The sequence below is a fragment of the Monodelphis domestica genome, chromosome 5 (assembly GCF_027887165.1).
Source record: "Monodelphis domestica isolate mMonDom1 chromosome 5, mMonDom1.pri, whole genome shotgun sequence".
NCBI classification, from domain to species: domain Eukaryota; kingdom Metazoa; phylum Chordata; class Mammalia; order Didelphimorphia; family Didelphidae; genus Monodelphis; species Monodelphis domestica.
The window spans coordinates 288,883,705-288,905,801 of NC_077231.1; the positions used below are offsets into that span (position 1 = coordinate 288,883,705).

The window sequence follows — 22,097 nt, forward strand, 5'->3', positions numbered from 1 at the left end:
CAGACTTTCAAGGCTCTATTTGTTATTGTTCAGTTGCTTCAGTCATGTCTGATTCGTTGGGATCCCCTTTAGGAGTTTTCATGGCATAGAACCTGGAATAGTTTGCCATTTCCTTTTCTAATTCATTGAACAAATGAGGAAACTAAGGCACACAGGGTTAAATGACTCGCCTAGGGTCACACAGCCAGCAAGTATCTGAGATCAGCATTCAACTCAGGAAGGGGAGGCTTTCTGGCTCTGGGCTCACTATGCAATCCAGCTGCCCTCACAGTTACAGAAATGCTGCTTATATTATTATTGCTATTTCTGGTACACCTCACAGGGTTTTTGAGTAGATCAGAAATAAGAGAAGTTAAAATGCATGCAAATACAGAATACAGAATTAGCCTCACTTATCCAGAGATCAGTCATCTGACAATTTTAATCATTCCACAGCCCCAAACTCTCTTCCGTGACCCCCCCCAGCACCGCACCCCAAAAGGCTCCTTAGCCAAGGCTGACAGGATGGACAGTGCTTGCCTCAGTGGAGGGCACGATGATTGCTTTCCAACATCTGAAAGATTGTCTTATAGAAAACTGTATTTGTCCTCAGAGAAGAGAACTAATAATAATAATATTGATATGGATAAATATGACATTTATTTAGCATCTACTCTATGCCAGATGATGTACAAACATCATCTTAACAACCCTGGAAGGTAGGTACCCTATTATCAGCCCCATCTTTACAGATGAGGAAACTGAGGCCAACAGGGGTGAAATGACTTTCCAGTAGAATTTACGGTATGGCAGGTTTAAGTTGAACAGATGAGGGAACCCCCTAGAAATTAGCTCCCAAATGGGATAGGATGCCTTGGATAAGTAGTGAGTTCCCCAAGGCTGGTTCAGAATGGCATGGTGAGGGTTTGTTTTCAGTTTGGTCCAATGCCCACAGCATCTCACAGAAGATGTATCAGGGGACTTTAGAGACCATCTGGTCCAAGCCATCCCTGAATAAAAATCTCCACACCATATCCCCCAAGTGGTCAACCAGATTTTACTTGAAAGCCTTTAGTGAGGAGGAACTAGGTGTATGCCAGAGCCAGCTCAGGACACAGGCTTGGGGGAGCTGGTTGTTAAATTCTTAGTATGAGCATTTATATTTTGGAAATCAGCAAAAGCTACACATCAGGGTTTGAGTTACTGTTTTGTCGCTGGTCTACACTTAAAGTCATAGAAAAATGTTAAGAATGTAGCTTTAACTTAAACATGTGATGTGCCTCTTTGGGGAGCTGATTGTTAAACAGTTACCAGTACACTGCTGGGAGGGAAATCCATTAGCTCTGAAATAGCTGTCACAAAATTCCTAGGCTTGAGTATTTAGCTCCTTGGGTGGTTCATTATTGGCTCCTCCTTTCCATGCTCTGATAATAAGCTTGTTTCCCTACAGGAACAGAACTCCTGGTAGCTAATGAGGGCAGGGCTTGGGAAAGACACCCAATTTTAGAAAAGTCAAAGGAGGAGGTCAGTCAATGGGAAAATGTATTAAAACCTGTATTACTGCAGGGTATAAGAGTCTGGGGAGTTCAATGGACAGAGCACTGGATCTGAACACCAGCTAATACTTGTGTGAATTTGGGACCCCTCTGGGGCTGTTTTCTCACCTGTAAAATGGGGGAGTTGGGCCAAATGACTTTAGTAGACCCTTTTAACTGGAAGGGATGATGATACTAGAATAATCAGGGGACTAAAAGGGGACCCAAACCTCTGCTTTGTAGCACAGAGTCTAGCATTCCCCACCCCTGACTCCCAAAGGGACCCCTAGAGAGAGTTCTCAGAGCCAGTGCTGATGTTCTACATGGACCTGGGGGCTTACTGAGTAACTCACCAGGCTTGGCATCAAGATCATTCCAGAGTGGGAGTTTAATAAATACTCTCATTCATTTATTCATTCCCTCCAGATGGCATTTGCCCTGTGCCCAAACTACAGGGAGTAATCTGTGCTCTTCCAAGCGGTGGAATAAGGACTGGGGTGGACAATAGGGGGGCCCCATTCTCTCTGCCTCGTGGCCTAAGAGTTCTGGAAATTTCCCGAGCCTCCTCCCAGAATAGGATTATTAAAGCAATCCAACTGGGTTTTGGAAAGCTCTGGCTAATGACTCCCAGGCAGGGCTCCAGCTAGCCATTGGCTGATCCAAACGCCAAGTGGCCCTTGAAATCACAGGCTCCAGGAGAGGTCCTCACTTGAGGGCACACCTGGAACCACTCATCTCTGTGGCGGATTACATTATGCAAATAGGCTGCTCCGTGCAGACCCCTCTCCCGCCCCCGCCCCCGCCTCCCCCGAGAAGATTCCTTAAGCATGAACTTGGGAAGAAGGGAGGAACTCGGGCAGGAACCACTGGGATCAGAGGGCAACAGGACAGGGCTCGGACAGTTGTCAGCCCTCCCGCAGCCTTCTTCAGCACGCTGGACCATCGCCTTCCTTCCTTATGCTGCGCGATGGCGGGAGAACCATCGGAACGAGCGGGGCAGAGGCAACTGGTCTCATTTGTCTGATTAACAAGCCCTGACCTCTGCTGCTGGGTAGAGAGAAGCTCGGGGCGGTCCTCCCTTTCCTTTGTCTGGCTCTGCCCGGGCCCCACACCCGACAGTGTCCTTCGTTTCAGATCTCTTTGGTCCCTTGACCGAGGGCTGCCTTTTGACACAGATGGTGCTAGTGACTCTTCGCCCTGTCCTTTATTTGGGGATGCATCAGTTACTCTTTAGTTCTCCCTCCTTTTGCTAGCAATGGGAGTGCTGTTCCAAAGGGCCCATTCAAATCCTCCCTCCCTGTCTCTCTCTGTCTCCTTCCTCTTGGCCCTCCCTCTCTTCTTTCTTCTCCTTCCCTTTCCCTCTCTCTGCCTCTGCCTCTGTCTCCTTCCTCTTTCCCCTCCCTCTCTTTTCCCTTCCTTTTACCGTTCCCTCTCTTCCCCCCCCCCCTTTGTCTCTGTCTCCTTTCTCTTTCCCCTCCCTCTCTTCTTCTTTCCCTTTCCCTCTCTGCCTTTGTTTCTGTCTCCTTCCTCTTCCCCCTTCTCTTCTTCCTTCTCTTTCCCTTTCCCTCTCTCTGCCTCCTTCCTCTTTCCCCCTCTTCTTCCTTCTCGTTCCCTTTCCCTCTCTACCTTTGTTTCTGTCTCCTTCACCTTTCCCCTCCCTCTCTTCTTCTTTCCCTTTCCCTCTCTGCCTTTGTTTCTGTCTCCTTCCTCTTCCCCCTTCTCTTCTTCCTTCTCTTTCCCTTTCCCTCTCTCTGCCTCCTTCCTCTTTCCCCCTCTTCTTCCTTCTCGTTCCCTTTCCCTCTCTACCTTTGTTTCTGTCTCCTTCACCTTTCCCCTCCCTCTCTTCTTCTTTCCCTTTCCCTCTCTGCCTTTATTTCTGTCTCCTTTCTCTTTCCCCCTCTTCTTCCTTCTCTTTCCCTTTCCCCCTCTACCTTTGTTTCTGTCTCTTCACCTTTCCCCTCCCTCTCTTCTTCTTTCCCTTTCCCTCTCTGCCTTTGTTTCTGTCTCCTTCCTCTTTCCCCCTCTCTTCTTCCTTCTCTTTCCCTTTCCCTCTCTCTGCCTGTCTGTCTGTCTCTCTCCTTCCTCTTTCCCCTCCCTCTCTTCTTCCTTCTCTTCCCCTTTCCCATTCCTTCTCTTCCCTCCTCTCTCTGCCTCAGTCTCTGTCTGTCTCTCTCCTTCCCCTTTTCCCTCCCACTCTTTTCCCTTCCCTTTCCCGTTCCCTCTCTTCCCCCCTCTCTCTGCCTTTGTGTCTGTCTCCTTCTTTCCCCTCCCTCTCTTCTTCCTTCTCTTTCCCTTTCCCTCTCTCTGCCTCTGTCTTTCTGTCTCTCTCCTTCCTCTTTTCCCTCCCTCTCTTTTCCCTTCCCTTTCCCGTTCCCTCTCTTCCCCCCTCTCTCTGCCTCTGTCTCTGTCCTCTCTCCCCCACCTCTTTCCCAAGCACACAAGGTCCTGAGGGTTGGGGAATGTTTCCTTTTTGTTCACCGCCAGGACCAGAAAACAGTACTTAATACGCATCTGCCGTCTTATATTCTATGGTATAGCGCTGAGTCAGTCCCGTGCTGGTCCAATTCCCCTCCGCTTACAGGAATCGGCCCTGGGCTTAACAGTGGAAGCCAAACCTCCTGGAGCATGAAAATCTGCCCCGAGGCCTGGCTCGAAGCCCCTCGCCCAGGGCAGTTTGCAGGGAGGGGCCCAAGGCGGGCAGGAGTGTAGTAAGGCGCCCCCTCGGGACCGGAGAGCCTCCATTCCCACCCGGAGCGGATGGTTCCTCCTTCGGTCCTGACCAGCGCTGACTCCGCTCTTTCCAGGCCACCTCAAGTCCGCGCTCAGTGACCACGTGGCCCAGCTGGAGGGGGTGAGATTGCTCCGGAGTAACAAGCGGCTGGGCGCCATCAGGGGCCGAATGCTGGGGGCCGCCAGGGCCGCTGGGGACGTGCTCGTCTTCATGGACTCCCACTGCGAGTGCCACAAGGGCTGGCTCGAGCCCCTCCTCAGCAGAATCGCCGGGGACAGGTAACGGGGGCTGGCCTGGGGCCACTCACCATGGAGCAGGCAGAGTGACCTCCTGTCTGGGAATTCTGCCATTAGAGAGCCATTTCTTGGGGACGGAGACCTCGGATCTAAACTAATAGTAACAGCAACAGCGCATGAGATTCTCACAACAATGGTGAGAGGGAGGTGTTATGCTTATTCCCATTTTATAGATGGGGAAAATGAGGCAGACAGAAGTGAAGTGATCTATCCAGGGTCACACAGTGTTGGCAGCTGGATTTGAACTCAAGTCCTCCTAACACCCACTTTAGAGCTCTACCCAGGGCACCACCCGGCTGCCTCTTTAAAGAAGCAGATACTGAGGGAGTCCAGGGTAGCTATAAAAATGAATGATGATCCCTGGAGCTTCTGAGTCCTTGGAATCCGTGAAGGAAAACAGTTGGAGGTGTGAGTGTGTCTTTGGAGCGAGCATTTCTCTGGGCACCAGGGTCAGCTTCATCAAGCAGCGGGGCTGGCAGAGGAGGTGCTGAGACCTAGAACACTCAACTTTCCTTACCTGGAAAATGGGGATGAATAAACTTGCATTCTGGGCCGTTGTGAGGGATGCTGGGGCAAACCTTCAGGTCTTCCTGGAATGGGAGCTTGGATTCCTCAGATGGGGTTCCCATGCCTGCCAGTCAGCTCATCCTAAGCGAGGACCCTGCCATCCCGGTATCTCATCCCCCAGGTCAGGGGAAAGTGATTCTTCTGTCAAATTGGTACAAAGTGGGGACAGCATGGTGGCTGGGGGGATGGAGAGTGGGGACCAGAGACAGGCAAGGCTTGGGTTCAAATCTGACCTCAGGCACTTCCCACCTGTGGGACCCTGGACTAGTCACTTCATCCCCATTGCCTCATCTTTACCCCTCTTCTGCCTTGGAATTAATACCTGGCATTGATTCTAAGAGGGAAGGGAAGGGTTTTTTTTAAAAAGTCATAAAGTGGAGAGCTTCAATTTTGGGGAAAACACCTCTGATCATCCATAAGGAACCAAGAGAAGAGCTGTTTTCCAGAGAATTTCAGGAATATAAAAGGGAAATAGAATGTGACCTGAAGGCACCTCATTAAAACCCATTCTCCTCTCCAAGCTGCAGTGACAGGCGAGGAGAACAAAAGGCCCTTCATCTATCCAGCTCCCTAAAGATGGACCATAGTGTGAGGAATCCTCATAGACCTTCGGGGTCCTAGAAGCAGAGATTTAGATCTGGGAAGGATCTCAGAGGTCAGAGAAAAATACACGAATCATCCAAAAAGCTGGCTGCCACTTTCTGGCTAGTTTTCTCTTCTTTGGGTACCAAAGCACCCTTCTGGCTCCCTCTGAATTCAGGGCTAAGCTACCTCCTTTTCTCATCTTGATGCTCTCCAGGGGGGTGCTGGTATATGCTTAACAACCAGCTATTTAGAAAAAATGTAGAAGACACACTTTAAAGTTTAATGTTCATTATGAACATTTTCTCCATCTTAGATCCAGACCAATGGTGTCAAACTCACTATAGAAAGGCAGGGGAGGGTGGAAAGATGCTACTGATAGAGGGAAATCAGGGAAGGCTGGATGGGAGGGGGTGATATTTGAGTGGAACACATTTAGAGACTGTTTTAAGGTTTGCAGAGTGCTTTACATGCACGATCTTGTTTGATCCTCACAACAACCCTACTAGGCAGGTGCTGTTATTACCCCTATTTTATAGATGAGAAAACTGAGGCTGAGAGGTTCTAGGAACTTGACCAATATCACAGAACAAGCAAAGTGCCTGAGGCATAATCTGAACTCAAATCTTCCTCCTTCCAAATTGAACATCCTGTCTGCATTCTGAATTTAGAAGATACAGCCTGAACAAAGATTTCAAGGTGGGAAGGGGGTGTTTGAGGTTCAACAGAAAATAAAGGGTCCTTCTAAATGGCAGAATATTCTCAGATTCTAGGCCCAGTTCTTCCACTCTGTATCTGTATAGATAAAGGGGATGGACTAAACATTTCATACTCTACAAGGCTACAAAATTCAAATTTGTTCTGTTCCCAATCCTAGTTCTCCCTCCTAGTTCTCCTCCGTTTCTACCCTTCTCCTTCCCCTAACAGAGGCTCCCTCCTCTCTACTTTTGGTTTCATTCTTCCTTCCCCAGTGATTATTTTTTACTTCATCACGCTCTGCATCATTCAAACACACTCTGTCTGAAGCCTCCTTTGGTCTCTAGCCCAGGGCTCATTTTCAGGCTTTGGCAGACACTCCCCCAAGAAACAACCTAACATAGAACCAGTGCCTAGAAGAGGATAACATTTCAAAGTTAGCTTTAGTTTTCCCTGGTGACTCAGAATCACAGAATGTGACAGCTGGAGGGGACTCTTGAGGTCATCATTTCTAAGCCTGTATTTTACCACAGTACTTCCCTAACTAACTAAGGTCACACAGTGATTTGTACTTATGATACGAATATAAGAATGTAAATTTATGATGGAAATTGATCACACAAACAGAAATATTCATATGTATTATAGAAATTTGTTCTTATTTTATTAATAGAATCTATATGTATATTTCATCTAAATTTATTCTATATGTAATATTTTATTATTTAATATGATCATTCTACATTTATATTTTCATCTAAATTTATTCTACATATAACAAATTAAAATTTGTTATATAAACATATATTCTTATTGCATATACTTTAAATTATAGATTTAAGTAAACATATTATTTTAGAAATATTTTACATAAGAAATTAATAGAAATCTATTTTTAAAGGGGTTGGACTAGATAGACTCAAAGCTCCCTTCCAGCTCTTAAAAAAAGCTGTGATTTTTTTTTTTTAAGTCTGGAGTCAGAGAGGACATTTAGGAATTAGAATAGATCAGGTGAGAAAAAAAGAACCTATATTTGAGTGATGTTAGTGAGAAGAAAGAGAAGATGGGTAAATTCCACTCTGAGACAGATACATGGGCTCTGGCAACTGAGTCAGAGCAGGAATGAGAGAAAGTGAACAATTGGAGGCCCACTGTCCTTTCCATTTTCTTCTTATTCCTTCATGTTCTAAGGCAATGCAAGATGACCCAAGAAAAGCAGTTAACCAAAGGAATCCTACTCCCTTGGGGAGCAGTACTAAGGGGAAGGGGGAAAAAAGAGTCCTCCCTGGCTTTAAATAGAGATACCATCATTACCACCACTTCTCTACCCAATGTCCAACTTCCTGACCATTATCCCTGCAAGCAGAGAACTGAATCCTGAAGACCACCACTGACCCTCTCTGTGTGACTGTCTGGGTTTCTCTCTGGGGATGGATGGTAGAAAATAGCAATCAATCTCACTGTAAACAGAGCTTGGGGCTGGCTTCCCATATTCCAGGACCATTGCTTCATTCATTCCAGGCTCTTCTATTCAGCCAACCCCTTGTCTCTGGTCCCAGGTGTAAAGATGATTTTAGGGTTGTGACTTAAAATCTAGATTTAATTGGTCGCCAAATAAAATACTCAAATCAGTCTGGAAATTTATGGACATTTAATTAATATAGAGGGAAGGAATTTAGAGAGAAGGAGGGAAGAGGATGTAGGATTTCTCCTGCCTGGCCTGTGCCAGAGGGAATTTAAAAATCCCCACCTCTAGGTCTCTGAAGAAGATTAGAGGCTTCTAAGAGGATAAAGTTGGAAAGTAAAGGAGGAAACTCAGCCAGAAACTCTGAACCAGACAAATAGCTTGTAGCCACGCTAAGATGCTAAAAGATCAGCATGCTGCTCTCGGCTAACTCTCCACCACCAATCAGGGAAAGAGTCCTGGAGAGATGAAAAATCCCAAATATATAGACCTTTCACCCTTGTGTCTCTTCCTCTATATTTTCACATCTACCAATCACATCAAAGGCTTTCTCTAGGACTGCCCATACTTTTAGTTCTCATCTTCTTTGATTAAATTATATCTTTAGAGTTACTTAACAGTTCTTTGTTAAGTTCACCTTTTGTTAATTACTTGACCTTTTTGTGATTAATTTAACCTCTATAGTTACTTAACTTTTTTTGTATTAAGATCTAAAAATAGACTTAGCTTAAAGTTCTAGCTTCACTATAAGGTGAGAACTAAGTGCCTTCATTGTTCAATCAGGAGATTACAACTTTATCTAAGTAGGGTGAAGTAATTTAAAGTTCACACAGGGTCCTACTGTTCTGGTGCAGATCCCAAGAATGGGCTGGAGGAGTTGGGGATTTGAGGACTGCAGAATGAGATTGAAACAGGAAGCAGGGCTTCTAGGACACCAGGGTTGGCTACCAGTCAGTTGGTTTTGGGGCTAGAAAGATAAAAATGGCACAGTTCTTGCCCTCAAGGAACTTACATTCCCTTGGGACAGAAAATACATACATATACATGCACAAACGTGTATGTGTGTGTGTGTGTGAGAGAGAGAGAGAGAGAGAGAGAGAGAGAGAGAGAGAGAGAGAGAGAGAGAGAGAGAAAGAAAGAGAGCGAGAATTAGGTAATGACCTGAAATGGGAAGAGTTTCCTTTTCTGGGAGTTACCTCACTAGAGAAATCATAGGTCCAGTCTCTAACCCTATCCCACAAAATCAATGAATAATCAACCAATAAACATAATTTATCAAGTATTTGCTATATGGCATGCACTATGTTAAAATAAAGATAAATCTAATTTGATATGATTTTACTTACAGTGAGGAAAATTCAATAAATATTGCCATGTTGAGGGACACATGGTGGTAAGGACTTGGGATTTGAAGTTAGGAATACCAGAGTCTAAATCCTACCTTGGACACTTACTAGCTTGATGACCTTGGTCAAATCATTTAATCACCCACAGCCTCAGTTTCCTCATCTATAAAATGAGAGGCTTGGACTTTATGTCTAAGGTCCTTCCTGGATCTCAGTCTATGATTCTCTTATCTTTAAGGTCTCTGCCATCTTTAAATCTATGATCTTCTAGACATACATTGTTGCTTCAAGGACCTGTCATGTTGGAATGGGGCATCCCTCTGCCAACATAATCACAGTGAATGATCTTGATGAGTCTTTTAGAGCTGAAAAATCCATCACAGCAATGGCCAACATGGAGATAAACCACTCAAAATTAGCTAGGCTGGTCCTCAGAAAACAGCCAGAGAAGGTCTTTCCAATACAGTAGGATCACCCAATGCATGGGTTCTGCTGGCAAAACCTTCTAGAACCAAGGGTCGCCTCCTAGTTCAATGATGCCTCAGAGAGGGACTTTAATAAAGGAAGATATGGTGGAATGCCTTGTGAAAGTCATAAGGCCATGGAAACTCCTGGAGACCAAACAAACAGACCTCTTAAGGATGTTCTTAAGTAGAATCTCAGAAATTCAGATGGCTCCAGGGCAAATTTGGACAGGTGATGAGCCCAGAGAAGATCTCAGTGTAGCATTTTAAACAGAAAGCAAAAGGCATTTTCAAAATACAAAAAGCATCTGGCCAGATGTCTAAGTAGCTAGGAGCTTTCAATGGCTTCCAGAGGTGAGGATTATTGTTGAGCCCCTATAAAGAAAAGAACATCAGGGGCCGTCTTCTTGGTGGGAGCCTGAGCCAGATGTTTGGGGCTGCTGTACCTTGGATACCCAACCCCATTCCCCATGTGTGGGAGTGTGGAGGTAGAGGAGATATTTGGAAAAGGACTTCCACTGCCATTTAGAAAAAGAAAGGATAGATTCCCCTCCTCTCCTTGGGCCAGAAATCAAGTCCCACCTTCCCAGGATGCCAGGAACAGGAAGTCAAAGCTGTACCCTCACCACCTGCTTCTTCCTTCTTCAGGAAATGTCAGCTTATGTGGCACAGCCAAATACCTAGATGCAGTTTGGTGTCTTTGTAGATAGCGTATGGAGCTTGGGAGTGAGGAAGTCCTGAGCCCAAATCCTGTCTCATTCTTTTACTCACTGGGTGACCCTGAGCAAGTCTTTATCAGTCTCCATTTCTTCATCTGCAAAATGGGGAAAATAATAGGATCTATTTCATATGGTTGCTGCGAGGAATAAGTGAGATAATATATGTAAAATGAATTAAAATTTTTTAATGTTATATGAATATTTGCTATTATGAATGGCACTTCTCAACTAGAGGAAAGCATGGGCTGGAGGGGCACCCGATGACGTGGCCCCAGTCTGGACCGCGACTGAGAAGGGTACCAGGAAGAGCCAGAGATGGGGAGAATGAAATCATCGTCCACCGCGTCCCTGACAGACGCTTTCATTTAGCTTCTGTTTGAAGTCCAGCCGAGCAGTTCTGGGGCTGTGGTTTAAGGATGTCAAGCAGTAGGGGAGACCGTTGGCATAGCAGGTTTGGTTGAAGGAACAGAGATGCTGAACCCAAGGAAGCTTTGGGCAGACAAGAGCTGTCTTCCGACAGTGACGGGTCTCCAGTCAGGAAGATGGGGCTAGAATGCCGGCTCTCACACTTCCTGAATAGCCACAATAATGCAATTCTCTCTATACGCAGTCACCGTTCTAGCTATACACTGTCATCCAAACATCTCTGAGGCTCTCTCTCTCTGTGCTTAGTTTCTCCCACTGAACAATTCCCTTTAGGAGCCGACTGGTATCTCCCATCATTGATGTGATAGACTGGAAGAATTTTCAATACTACCATTCCATGGACTTGCAGCGAGGGGTATTTGACTGGGAATTAAATTTCCACTGGAGACCTTTACCAGAGCAGGAGAGGAAGATGCGCCAGTCTCCCATCAGCCCCATCAGGTAAGATGCCATTTCCCAGCATGCTTTGCTCTTGCCTTTACAGCACTGGCAACTGCTAGGAATATCAGTGTAAACAGTAAACAGAAACATACCGCAAAGGGATATGGTTGCCTTTTTTTTTTTAATCTCAAGGGCAAATATGCTTCCTGCACATCAGCTCCCCTTTGTTGTAATGGCGCCTAATGACACCATTTTTTTTTACAAAATGGGGTTTATTGTTGCATTTTATTAAAATTAATTAAGCCTTTAAAAAATAAAGATCCTGTAAGTTGTGAGCTTCAAATAATCAGCACATTTTGGGGGTCAGGCAAGATGTAGGTGCCCTTTCAACCCTGCTCTCTTCCAACTTTCTGAACCTCTATGAAGGAACAAAATCAGCTCTTTTCTCAATGTCATCCAGACCCAAGGAAAAGAACCCTGCACTTAAAACCAAAGGATCTGGACATGAATCCCAGATCTGTCCCAGCAAACTATGTGACCCTGGGCAAGTCACTGTACCTCACTAGGCCTTGTTTTCCTCTTCTATAAAGTGAGGACATCAGCTTAGATGACCTCTATGATTCCTTTCAGCTCTGAGTCTTTAACCCGCGTAATTACTCAAGATGAAAAAAGAGTCCCAGACAGAGACCCACCTTTGGTTTATCCCATTCCTGGGACTTACAGGCTTCTCGCATTCAGGTATCAGGCGCCAAGAACACGAGTCTTCTTTCTTTTTATATACTTTTTACTGAATTTCATCAAGCACTTAGCGACTAACTACTATGTGCACATTAGCATGCTGAATGCTAATAGATAGATAGATGATAGAGGAGATACATCATAGAGCAGATAAAGAAAGACAATAAGATGAGGGAGGAGATAGACCAGAAGGACAGAGTAGGGCGATAGATTGAATGATACGGAATGAATAAAGGGAAGCTAGAGGGTGGAGTGGACGGAGCACTGGGCTTGGACCAGGAAGGCTTATCTTGAAGAGTTCAAATCAGGGGATAGATATTTACTAGCTGTGTGACCCTGAGCAAGTCACTTAACCCCATTGGCTTCCATTTCCTCATCTGTCAAATGAGCTGGAAAAGGAAATGGCAAACCCTTCCAGTATTTTTGCTAAGAAAACCCAAAATGGGGTCCCAAAGAGCTGGACATGACTGAATAACAATAAGAGAGTGAATAAATGAACATGTTTTCTTGCTCTCCAACTAGTCAGACTGGAGATGAAGACTCATGAAATACAGCAATTTCTAGAAGCTGGAGGGCTAGCTAACCCCTCCACTAGGATGCTCGGATGCCTCACCATGGCACCAGGTTCTCAAAGGGCACAACAGCGAACCCAAGCTCTGGCTAGTCCTAAGAGGGAGAGAATCCGTGTAGGTCCAAGGCCGTATATGCTGTCCAGTTAAGCCTGGAGAGGGTCGTTGCCAGGCTGGCCATGGGGAGGGGTGGGGGTGAATGTTTCGGCCACCATCACTCACAAAGACTACGAGTAGAAAGCTTGTCGCCAGTGGTAGTTGGGGAAGATCCCACAGTGATGAAATAACAGATCTTTAAGTGCTGAAACGGAAGAGTAAATGTGGAATAATTCAGCATGCTTTACCTATGGATGCTGAAGAGCAGTGGGTAGAGTATTAGCCCCTCGAGGCCAAGAACAGCACCAAGCAGCATCTTGCGTGGGATCAGCACCTAATAAATGCTTGCTGGATGAACGAATTGCCATGGGGGCCAGGAATGAAGCTAGCTGTGCACGTCGTTCTGAAATAACGCCTCCCTTTCTCCATCTTCTGCACCCAGGAGCCCTGTGCTGCCGGGGGGAGTTCTGGCCATTGACCGGCATTACTTTCAGAACACTGGAGCATATGATTCTCTTATGTCTATTTGGGGGAGCGAAAACCTGGAACTCTCCATAAGGGTAAGAGCCAAAGAACATGAGCTGGGCTTCCACCTGGATGACAAAATATAAATTAAAAATATAGTTGGTCCAGGGGGCAGCTGGGTGGCTCAGGGGATGGAGAGCCAGGCCTAGAGACGGGAGGTCCATGGTTTAAATCTGGCCTCAGACCCTTCCTAGCTCAGTGACCCTGGGCAAGTCCCTTAACTCTCATTGCCTAGCTCTTCATGCTTTTCTGTCTTAGAACCAATACATAGTATTGATTCTAAGATGGAAGGTAGGGATTTTATATATATAGTTGGTCCAGGGAAGGACAGAAAACTGAGAGCATTAAAGGACCCCACCTTGTCCTCTCTTGTACCTTCCACATCTTACAGAGGACCTCCCCACTATTATCTTCTCCCCATCACCACCACTACTACTGCCAGGCTTCTCTTAAAAAGGCATAGCATATAAAATGTGAATGTTACCTCCAGAAAATGGACTAAAAAATGGAACCATGAAAGACCTCATTTATAGATACATAGCTGTCTCCCAGACGATGCCTTCTATGATGCAAGAGGGGAAGGACTGAGATGCTTGTGAATAAATTCAAAAGAAAGAAAGAAGAGAGAGAGAGAGAGAGAGAGAGAGAGAGAGAGAGAGAGAGAGAGAGAGAGAGAGAGAGAGAGAGAGAGAGAAAGAGAGAAAGAAAGAGAGAGAGAGAGAGAGAGAGAGAGAGAGAGAGAGAGAGAGAGAGAGAGAGAGAAAGAAAGAAAGAAAGAAAGAAAGAAAGAAAGAAAGAAAGAAAGAAAGAAAGAAAGAAAGAAAGAAAGAAAGAAAGAAAGAAAGAAAGAAATGGGGTGGTCTGGGTCTGATACCCCACCCCTACATTGCATATGCCTTTTATGTTATAATAACCATCTTCTCTCTCATTTTAAAAAGAGTGGGGTGTAGTATGTAGCCACCATGGCTGGGTGGCTCCCTCAGCTTCCCCCCAGCCACAGTCTGACCTAGGAAGAGCTGATCCCTTCCTCCTTTCCTGGATATACCCCTACCAAAACCTCCAGTTTGGGAAATCCAATTCATAATCTTTACTCCTCTGGGACACTCTATCATTTGGGAGAACCTTAAAAAAACCACATAAGAGAATTTTCTTTTCTTTTTTTCTAACCTCCATGGCAGGTTTGGCTCTGTGGTGGCTCTGTAGAAATCATTCCCTGCTCCCGAGTGGGGCATGTTTACCGCCATCAGCCCCCCAATGCTTCCCCTGACCCAGAAGCAGCCCTGAAAAACAAGATCCGAATTGTGGAGACCTGGCTGGGCTCCTTCAAGGACACCTTCTACCAGCACAGTCCCAAGGCTTTCTCTCTGAGCCAGGTAAGGGAAGGGTCACCAGCACGCCTGGCTCCACTCCTCTGCTTCTCTCGTCTCCGAGACATCTCAGACCGGAGGAAGGGGCAAGGAGGGTACCGAGGGAGTCCAAAGAAGCGGGGAAAGCGCCTGCAGGTCATCTGGATCGCAGATGTGGAGGAGGAAGGGTCCTCAAAGGTCACCATACACCTCTGCCATCTGACAGAAGGAGGTTAAGTGATTTGCCTAAAGCACAAGGGCTTTTTTTTTTTTAAACCCTTCCTTACCTTCTATCTTAGAATTGGTACTAAATATTAGTTCCAAAGCAGAAGAGTGGTAAGGGCTGGCAATGGGAGTTAAGTGACTTGCTCAGGGTCACACAGCTAGAAGTGTCTGAGGCCAGATTTGAACATAGGACCTCCCATCTCTGGGCCTGGTGCTCTATCCACTAAGCCACCCAGCTGCCCCATGCTACCTAGATTCTGAGAGGCAATGTGGTATAGTGGAGAGAGAGCTGGCCTTAGAGTCAGTATAACTTGGATTCAAGGATGGCCTCTGATCCACGCTGGCTGTATGACCTTGGGCAAGTCACATAACCTCTTACTGCCCCCTGGTAACTGTAAGACTCTTAAGTTACACAGTAGCTAATAATCTAAATTAGTTATTATCTTAGAATGTTATCCTTAATTATCCTAAAATTATCCTTAGAATAAGGAAATTCCTTACACCCAATTAAATTACATATCTGAACCAAAACAAAATAAAGTAAATGCCAGATTCTGTTGTTTTTACTCTGCTTCTCAAAGACTGTGTTTTTGACATCTTCAGAATTCTGTGCTCTGGGTGAAAGCACCACTTGCCCTACCCTCGTTCTGGCTCTCTATGAGAAGAGGATTCAAAGCCAGGCTGTCTCTAAACTCCGGCCCCACGGCCGCTTCCACACAGACTCAGTTCCCTAGCTATGATGAATAAAGTCTCTTCCCCCTCCAGCCCCCATATATCAGGATAGGATTTCGGCTCAGAACTTTCCTCCAGGTTTGGGAGCTTTTTCTTTTTTTTTTTTTTTTTTTTAACTTCTCTTATTGTATTTTTTTTTTTTATTTTACATTTTTTTTTTTTAATATATTTTATTTGGTCATTTCCAAGCATTATTCGTTAAAGACATAGATCATTTTCTTTTCCTCCCCCCCCCAACCCCCCATAGCCGACGCGTAAGTCCACTGGGCATTAGATGTTTTCTTGATTTGAACCCATTGCTTTGTTGATAGTATTTGCATTAGAGTGTTCATTTAGAGTCTATCCTCTGTCATGTCCCCTCAATCTTTGTATTCAGGCAGTTGCTTTTTCTCGGTGTTTCCACTCCCATAGTTTATCCTTTGCTTATGAATGGTGTTTTTTTCTTCTGGGTCCCTGCAAGTTGTTCAGGGACATTACACCACCACTAATGGAGAAGTCCATTACGTTCGATGATACCACAGTGTGTTTGTCTCTGTGTACAATGTTCTCCTGGTTCTGCTCCTCTCGCTCTGCATCACTTCCTGGAGGTTGTTCCAGTCTCCATGGAACTTCTCCACTTTATTATTCCTTTTAGCGCAATAGTACTCCATCACCAACATATACCACAGTTTGTTCAGCCATTCCCCAATTGATGGGCATCCCCTCATTTTCCAGTTTTGGGCCACCACAAAGAGCGCAGCTATGAATATTTTTGTACAAGTCTTTGTGTCCATTATCTCTTTGGGGTACAGACCCAGCAGTGCTATGGCTGGGTCAAAGGGTAGATATTCTTTTGTCGCCCTTTGGGCATAGTTCCAAATTGCCCTCCAGAATGGTTGGATCAGTTCACAGCTTTGGGAGCTTTTTCTTAAGAAACCCGAGTGTGACTGTTAAGCCTGATGGGCTGAAATGACATATACTTGGCAAATACGCGAGGCTGGCATTAACCTTAAGTGCATCATCATTTAAATAATTTACAGACGTTCATATGCCCACTTTTCTCCCGGCCTTGTGGTGGCGTCCAGGGACTCCTGGACGGAAATAGAGACGAGCTCCTTAGAGCTTGAGGGAAATTCACTGCCCATCTCTGCAGAGGCTGCAGTGCTGCCTCCCAATATTGCGCTCCTGCAGATGGGTCTGGGCTGGATGCACAGCTGGGAGAGATTTCAGAGACCATCCAGCCAGGGCCCTCCAGGTGACAAGTGAGGAAACTGAGGACTCAGGAACCTGGCCAAAGTCGAGTCTGACATTTCCATTACAAGCCACCATAAGTCCAAGGTTGTTTTATCCAACAATCTGTTCTGTTTCTTTGCTGCTTGTCATCTCATTAGGATTATCTGTGTCCGAAAGAAGAATATTAAAGACTCCCGACTACAGGAATACGTAACAATGTACCTAATTCTACCACACCTTTCTTGGCAGTTGGTTCAGCTTCTCCTTTACGAGCTGCTCTGCCATTCAGAACGCAGATATTGAACAGAACGATGTTTCTTGGTGGTCCTCACACGTGATGTCACTTCCCTGTTTATTTCACACAAGTATTTCAGATCTAATGACTGCACTGTTTGGAATGATGCTCGTAACTCCTGCTTTTGAAAAATGGTCTGAAGCACAGGATAGTTTATTTTACTTTTAAAAAATGGGATCCAAAGCTGGATCCTACAGAGGCGGCACAGCATGATCGTGGCCTAGTGACTAGGGAGCCTCTGGGCCTCAGAGTCGGGGATACTCCGCTGAATCCCATCCTCTCCCCTCACAGGAGTGGAAACTGATGTCCAAACACAAAGCTTGCATCCGTGGCCATGGCACCATCCGAACCCAGGCCCTCTGACTGGGGACTCGCTGCCCCACCCCGTGCCCCCATAAGTCATTGGAGCAACAGCTTCTGCATAGATAAATCCAGGCTAATCTAGCTGGTCCTGTGTCCCTCCCCTCACAGGGCAGTTCGGAGGAGTTGTTTAGAAAATGTCCGCAGTGAGTGAGCCCTTTGAAAACCTCCGAGATCCTATAAAAACGGAGGGGGCTCTGGTGCCCTAGCCTCCTTTCCCCTTTTACACCCCCCACCCCGGGAGCCCGAGAATCTCTCTGGCGAGACTAATTCCCACCTGAGTTAATTTCCAAAGTCTGGAATCTGACGAGGGCCGTGCATTCGTAAGGTGAAGGGCGCCACCTGCTGGCCCACACGAAGAATGCCTCTGCAAAGAGAGCCGGCCAGGTGGGGCTTCCAATACAGCCTGCTGAGGCTTGTTGGCGCTGGTTTTGCTCTCCCTAAAGTGCTATATGGCTATATATATGCATATTTATCATTGTCACCACCACCACCACCACCACCACCACCATCCGGGTAGGAGCAGTGCTAGTAGTACCCTGGCCCAGTCCTACCTCTCTGGATTTGCAGTCTTTGGGGCTTCTCAATAATCCGGTTCTTTCTGGCTCCCGCCGCTATCCAGAAGGTCCCCAGGATTTCCAGGATTTGCTGGGGGCTTATCTAAACGGCAAACAAGAAAAAGCCTTTGACTCCCTTGCAAGCATCTTGGCTAAGGAGATCCAATACAAGATGAAACCCGATTCCCAAATAGCATCCTTCTCTTCTGGAGGGCCCTCGTCTTCTCCAGGGACCCCACCTAACTGCATCTAATCCTGACCCTGCTTCTAACCCAGCCCCAGAAACTTGTAGCACTGCCCTTGGGTTGAGGCTACCCCCTACCCTCAGAAGAAAGTGCTTTCCATAGAGTCCCCCTCCCTCTCTCTCTCTCCCCCCCCTCTCCCTCCCTCCCTCCCTCTTTCTCTCCCTTCCTCTCTCTCCCTCCCCCCCTCTCTCTCCCTCTCTCTTCCTCCTCCTCCCTCCCTCTCCCCCCTCTCTCCCTTCTCTCTCCCTCTCCCTCCCTCCCTCTCTCTCTCCCTTTCTCTCTCCCTCTCTCCTCCTCCCTCCCTCCCTCTCTCCCCCCTCTCTCTCCCTTCTCTCTCCCTCTCCCTCCGTCCCTCTCTCTCTCTCCCTTCCTCTCTCTCTCCCTCCCCCCTCCCTCTTTCTCTCCCTCCCCCTCTCTCTCTCCCCCCTCCCTCTCTCTCTCCCTCCCTCTCTCTCCCTCTCTCTCTCCCTCCTCCTCCCTTCCTCTCTCTCTCCCTCCCCCCTCTCCCTCCCTCCCTCTCTCTCTCTCTCCCTCTCTCTTCCTCCTCCTCCCTCCCTCTCCCCCCTCTCTCCCTTCTCTCTCCCTCTCCCTCCCTCCCTCTCTCTCTCTCCCTTTCTCTCTCTCCCTCTCTCCTCCCTCCCTCCCTCTCTCCCCCCCTCCCTCTCCCTCCCTCTCCCTCTCTCTCCCTCCTCCTCCCTTCCTCTCTCTCTCCCTCCCCCCTCTCCCCCCTCCCTCTCCCTCCCTCCCTCTCCCTCCCTCTCTCTCTCTCTCCCTTCCTCTCTCCCTCCCTCCCTCTCTCTCTTCCTCTCCCCCCCCCCTTTCTCTCTCAATAGAGAGATCACCAATCCGAGGATTTCCAAAATACTTCGTTTGGGATACCCCCCAAATGAAAAGAACTCAGGGTTCAGAGTGGATCCCCTTCTCCTGAACAACCACACAGCCCACACAGTATCAATAAAAGGCAGGCTCTGGGGTTCTTGATGCTATTTTCCACCTGCTTGAGGAACTCTTGCTGTGGTCCAGAACCTGCCTCTCTTGAGGCCACACAACTCACTTGCCTATTCCCGTGGTTCCCCTAAACAACTGGGGTCAGTTTGTATTTGCCTGGCGTCTCTCTGGTCATCTCACGTCTAAGTTCCATCTGTCGCGCACTCCTCTTATTTGTTAAATGTTTTTTCTTCCAAATATCCCTGATGAAAAGACCGTCACTCCTTTAAAGCCTCATCTAAGGGATAGTTGGGTGCTCTGGAAGTGGCCTTCAGCTAGTCAGTTATTCTGTAAGCCAACAAATAATTCCGCATCCACCACATCAGGCATTGCGCCAACCATCGGGGCTACAAAGCATGGTAAAAACAAGGCCCCTGCTCTTAGAGAGCTCATGGTTTTCTCTGGCTGTTACTCACACACCATGACATTGGCTTCCTGTGTTTTCTCCTCCAGGCGGAGAAGCAGGACTGCAGCGAAAGGCTTCAGTTGCAAAGAAGATTGGGCTGTAGGACTTTCCACTGGTTTCTGGCCAATCTCTCCCCAGAGCTGTACCCTTCTGAACACAAGCCAGGGTTCTCTGGAAAGGTAAGAGGCGGCCCCCCAGAAAGACACAGAAATGGTGGAAATTGCCATCTGCCCATCCTGTATTAAGTGGGCTAGGGAGACAAGGACAAAGGATAGCCGTCTCACCTCCCAGGACTTTACCGTCCATGAGGGTGGATAAGCCATGGCAGGAAGAGCACAGAAAACAGGATGCTGTCCCGAGGGGAGCTTAAGAACAAGTGGAGGAATAAAGGAAGGCCTGCTAAGGAGGGAGCCTTGGAACAGAGCCTTGGAGCGACCTGGGCATTCCAGAAGGGGAGGGACAACATTCCAGGCAAGCTCCTAGACACAACTTGATGTTCCTGTTGGTTTGCAATCACACAGTCCTAGGCAAGGGCCCAGAAGGCTTCTCCGAGGTCACTGTGGTCCATCGTCCCGATTCCTAGTGAGCTTCTTTAGAGCTACCGTTGAGCCCCAGATCTCTGCCTCAATCTACAAGGTGGCTCAGCGACTCTTCTCAGAACACGGCTCCCTCCACACACTCAGAAGGAAGCCTGTCCCAGCCTTTGCCCCCTCCCCAAATCCAGACTCCGGAGACCTTCCTCTGTTTTGTCTTGTGTTGGGGATGACAGGGATACCACAGTAACTACCAAGTAGAGCATCAATCCGTTGCCTCCCCTGTGCCCTACCTGGAAGGTATACCTCTTTCTGGCCATCTACCACCTTCAGAGTGTCTCTGCCTAAGTTCTGACATGCAAGTACATAGGAGTACCACGCTGTGGCCAGGTTACAGTCGCCGGGCTTTTGCTTATTTCTCATTTGGATTCTTCAGAGGTTCTGTCCATTTTTGTCTTGGATCTCTAGTGCCTGGCAAACAGCAGGCACTTAATAGCTTTGCCATTAAACATTGGAATCTTTCTTGGGTTTCTACTCAGTGTGGCTAACAGACAACCACTGGCTTTCAATTGAGCTGCTTGAGGCGATCCCCAATGAGCCCTGCCTGGGACAGAGAGATCCTGGGCAATCAGCTCCCTTTTGGCTTGACCCTGCTTTGTGCTTGTGAAATGCATTTTGTAACTGAGAGTTTCCCCAGAAGAACAAGGGAGGCTCTTCCCTAGAGGAGTTTCCGGGTCATTTCCCTCTCCGTGACTGTTTTCAGCTCTACAGTTCTGGAGTTGGCTCCTGTGCCGAGTGTGTATCTGGACAGGGACTTCCTGGAGGCTGGGTGATGCTCTCTCCCTGCAGTGACAGCCGGCAGCCACAGGTAAGGGGAGATCAGGGAGCTGCCAAGGCCCAAGGGCTGAGCTCTGTCTCTGGTGCCCCCAGATCACAAGCTAGGGCCACCCAGGAGGAGGCTTCATTGTAGAGGTGAGTAGATGGAGGCTCAGAGGAAATGGACACTGGGGTCCCAGGATCCCCGCCCCCGTGGGAGTAGGATTGCTCTTTCAGGTGCAATCAATTACATTTCAGGACACTGGCCAATCAACCTTGCAAGGCTAAATGGTTTGGAGGTTGTCTCCCGAGCCATCTTTAAAACACAAACCCTTAATCTTTTGTCTTGGAATCCCTACGATGTATTAGTTTCAAGGCAGAAGAGTGGTCAGGGCTAGGCAATGGGGTGAAGTGACTTGCCCAGGGTCACCCAGCTGGGAAGTGTCTGAGGCCAGATTGGAACCCAGGACCTCCCCTCTCTAGGCCTGGCTCTCCATCTACTGAGCTACCCAGCTGCCTCTAGGCATGATTTCAGAAATAGAGAGCAATACCTTGTTTTTACATCACTTTCATTCCTGAACATTTCCCTCCCTTTCCCCCAACCCAGTAAACCATTCCTTGTAAGAAAGGATAAAAAAGAGGAGGAAAAATAACAGCTCTCCGTGCCTCTGTCTTGGCAGCCTTGCTAATGAACACTGTCTATCCTGCAGCACCTGGAGTATACCAGCAAGAAGCAAATCAGCTGTGGGAAGAACCCAAAGCTTTGCTTTGACGTGAACCAAGAGGGGCGGGTGACGCTTCAGAACTGCACAGAGGCCGCTCTCTCCTTGCAGAGGCAGCACTGGGATGTCCAGGAGGTACGGCGCCCACCTGGGGACAGGCTGGCAGAGACCACTCAGCAAGATCGGAACCCAACGCTGAGGCCACATCGGGGCACCGAGGGTCCAGTGGCATCCCGAGGCCTCCCCTTTAGTCCGCCAGGTTATGTTACCCACAGTCAAAAGGGAGAGCGAATGCTCTTGGCAAATCCAAAGAACTCTGGCTCCTAGGAATCCCAGGACGCTCAGAAAAGCTCTGAGCCTGATAGAGAGTGGTGGAGGGGAGTGCAACGGAACGAGGGAACGTGAGTAGGGACCCGGCAAAGGCATCTTCCAAAAACATGGCGCTAGATATCTCCGCCATCCTGGCTTCATTCAAGAGCATTCATTGCCTCTCTCTAAGTCACTTAACCCCCATCGCCTCGTCCTTGACTCTTCTGCTTTGAAACC

The 22,097-nt window shown here is 47.5% G+C and overlaps 2 protein-coding genes across 3 annotated transcripts in view; one reads left to right on the forward strand and one right to left on the reverse strand.

Annotated features, from left to right (window-relative positions):
- The window catches only part of DPH3 (diphthamide biosynthesis 3), a 153,362-nt gene that overhangs the window by 101,230 nt on the left and 30,035 nt on the right, over positions 1-22,097 (reverse strand). Inside the window, exons 2-3 of one of the 2 annotated variants that reach the window (XM_056800270.1) lie at positions 17,840-17,945; positions 16,047-16,794 (exon numbers count right to left, since the gene is read on the reverse strand). In XM_056800270.1, the coding sequence (XP_056656248.1) occupies positions 16,742-16,794; positions 17,840-17,945 (159 nt within the window). In that variant the 3' untranslated portion in view covers positions 16,047-16,741. Of the gene's footprint in view, positions 1-16,046; positions 16,795-17,839; positions 17,946-22,097 lie in introns of those variants that run through there. The other variant, XM_056800269.1, reaches the window with a different exon arrangement.
- Positions 1-22,097, forward strand: part of GALNT15 (polypeptide N-acetylgalactosaminyltransferase 15) — a 42,318-nt gene that overhangs the window by 15,539 nt on the left and 4,682 nt on the right. The window contains exons 3-9 of the mRNA XM_056800268.1: positions 4,319-4,523; positions 11,080-11,247; positions 13,033-13,150; positions 14,294-14,488; positions 19,528-19,659; positions 20,777-20,881; positions 21,540-21,686. Coding sequence (XP_056656246.1) covers positions 4,319-4,523; positions 11,080-11,247; positions 13,033-13,150; positions 14,294-14,488; positions 19,528-19,659; positions 20,777-20,881; positions 21,540-21,686 — 1,070 coding nt within the window. The remainder of the gene's footprint in view (positions 1-4,318; positions 4,524-11,079; positions 11,248-13,032; positions 13,151-14,293; positions 14,489-19,527; positions 19,660-20,776; positions 20,882-21,539; positions 21,687-22,097) is intronic.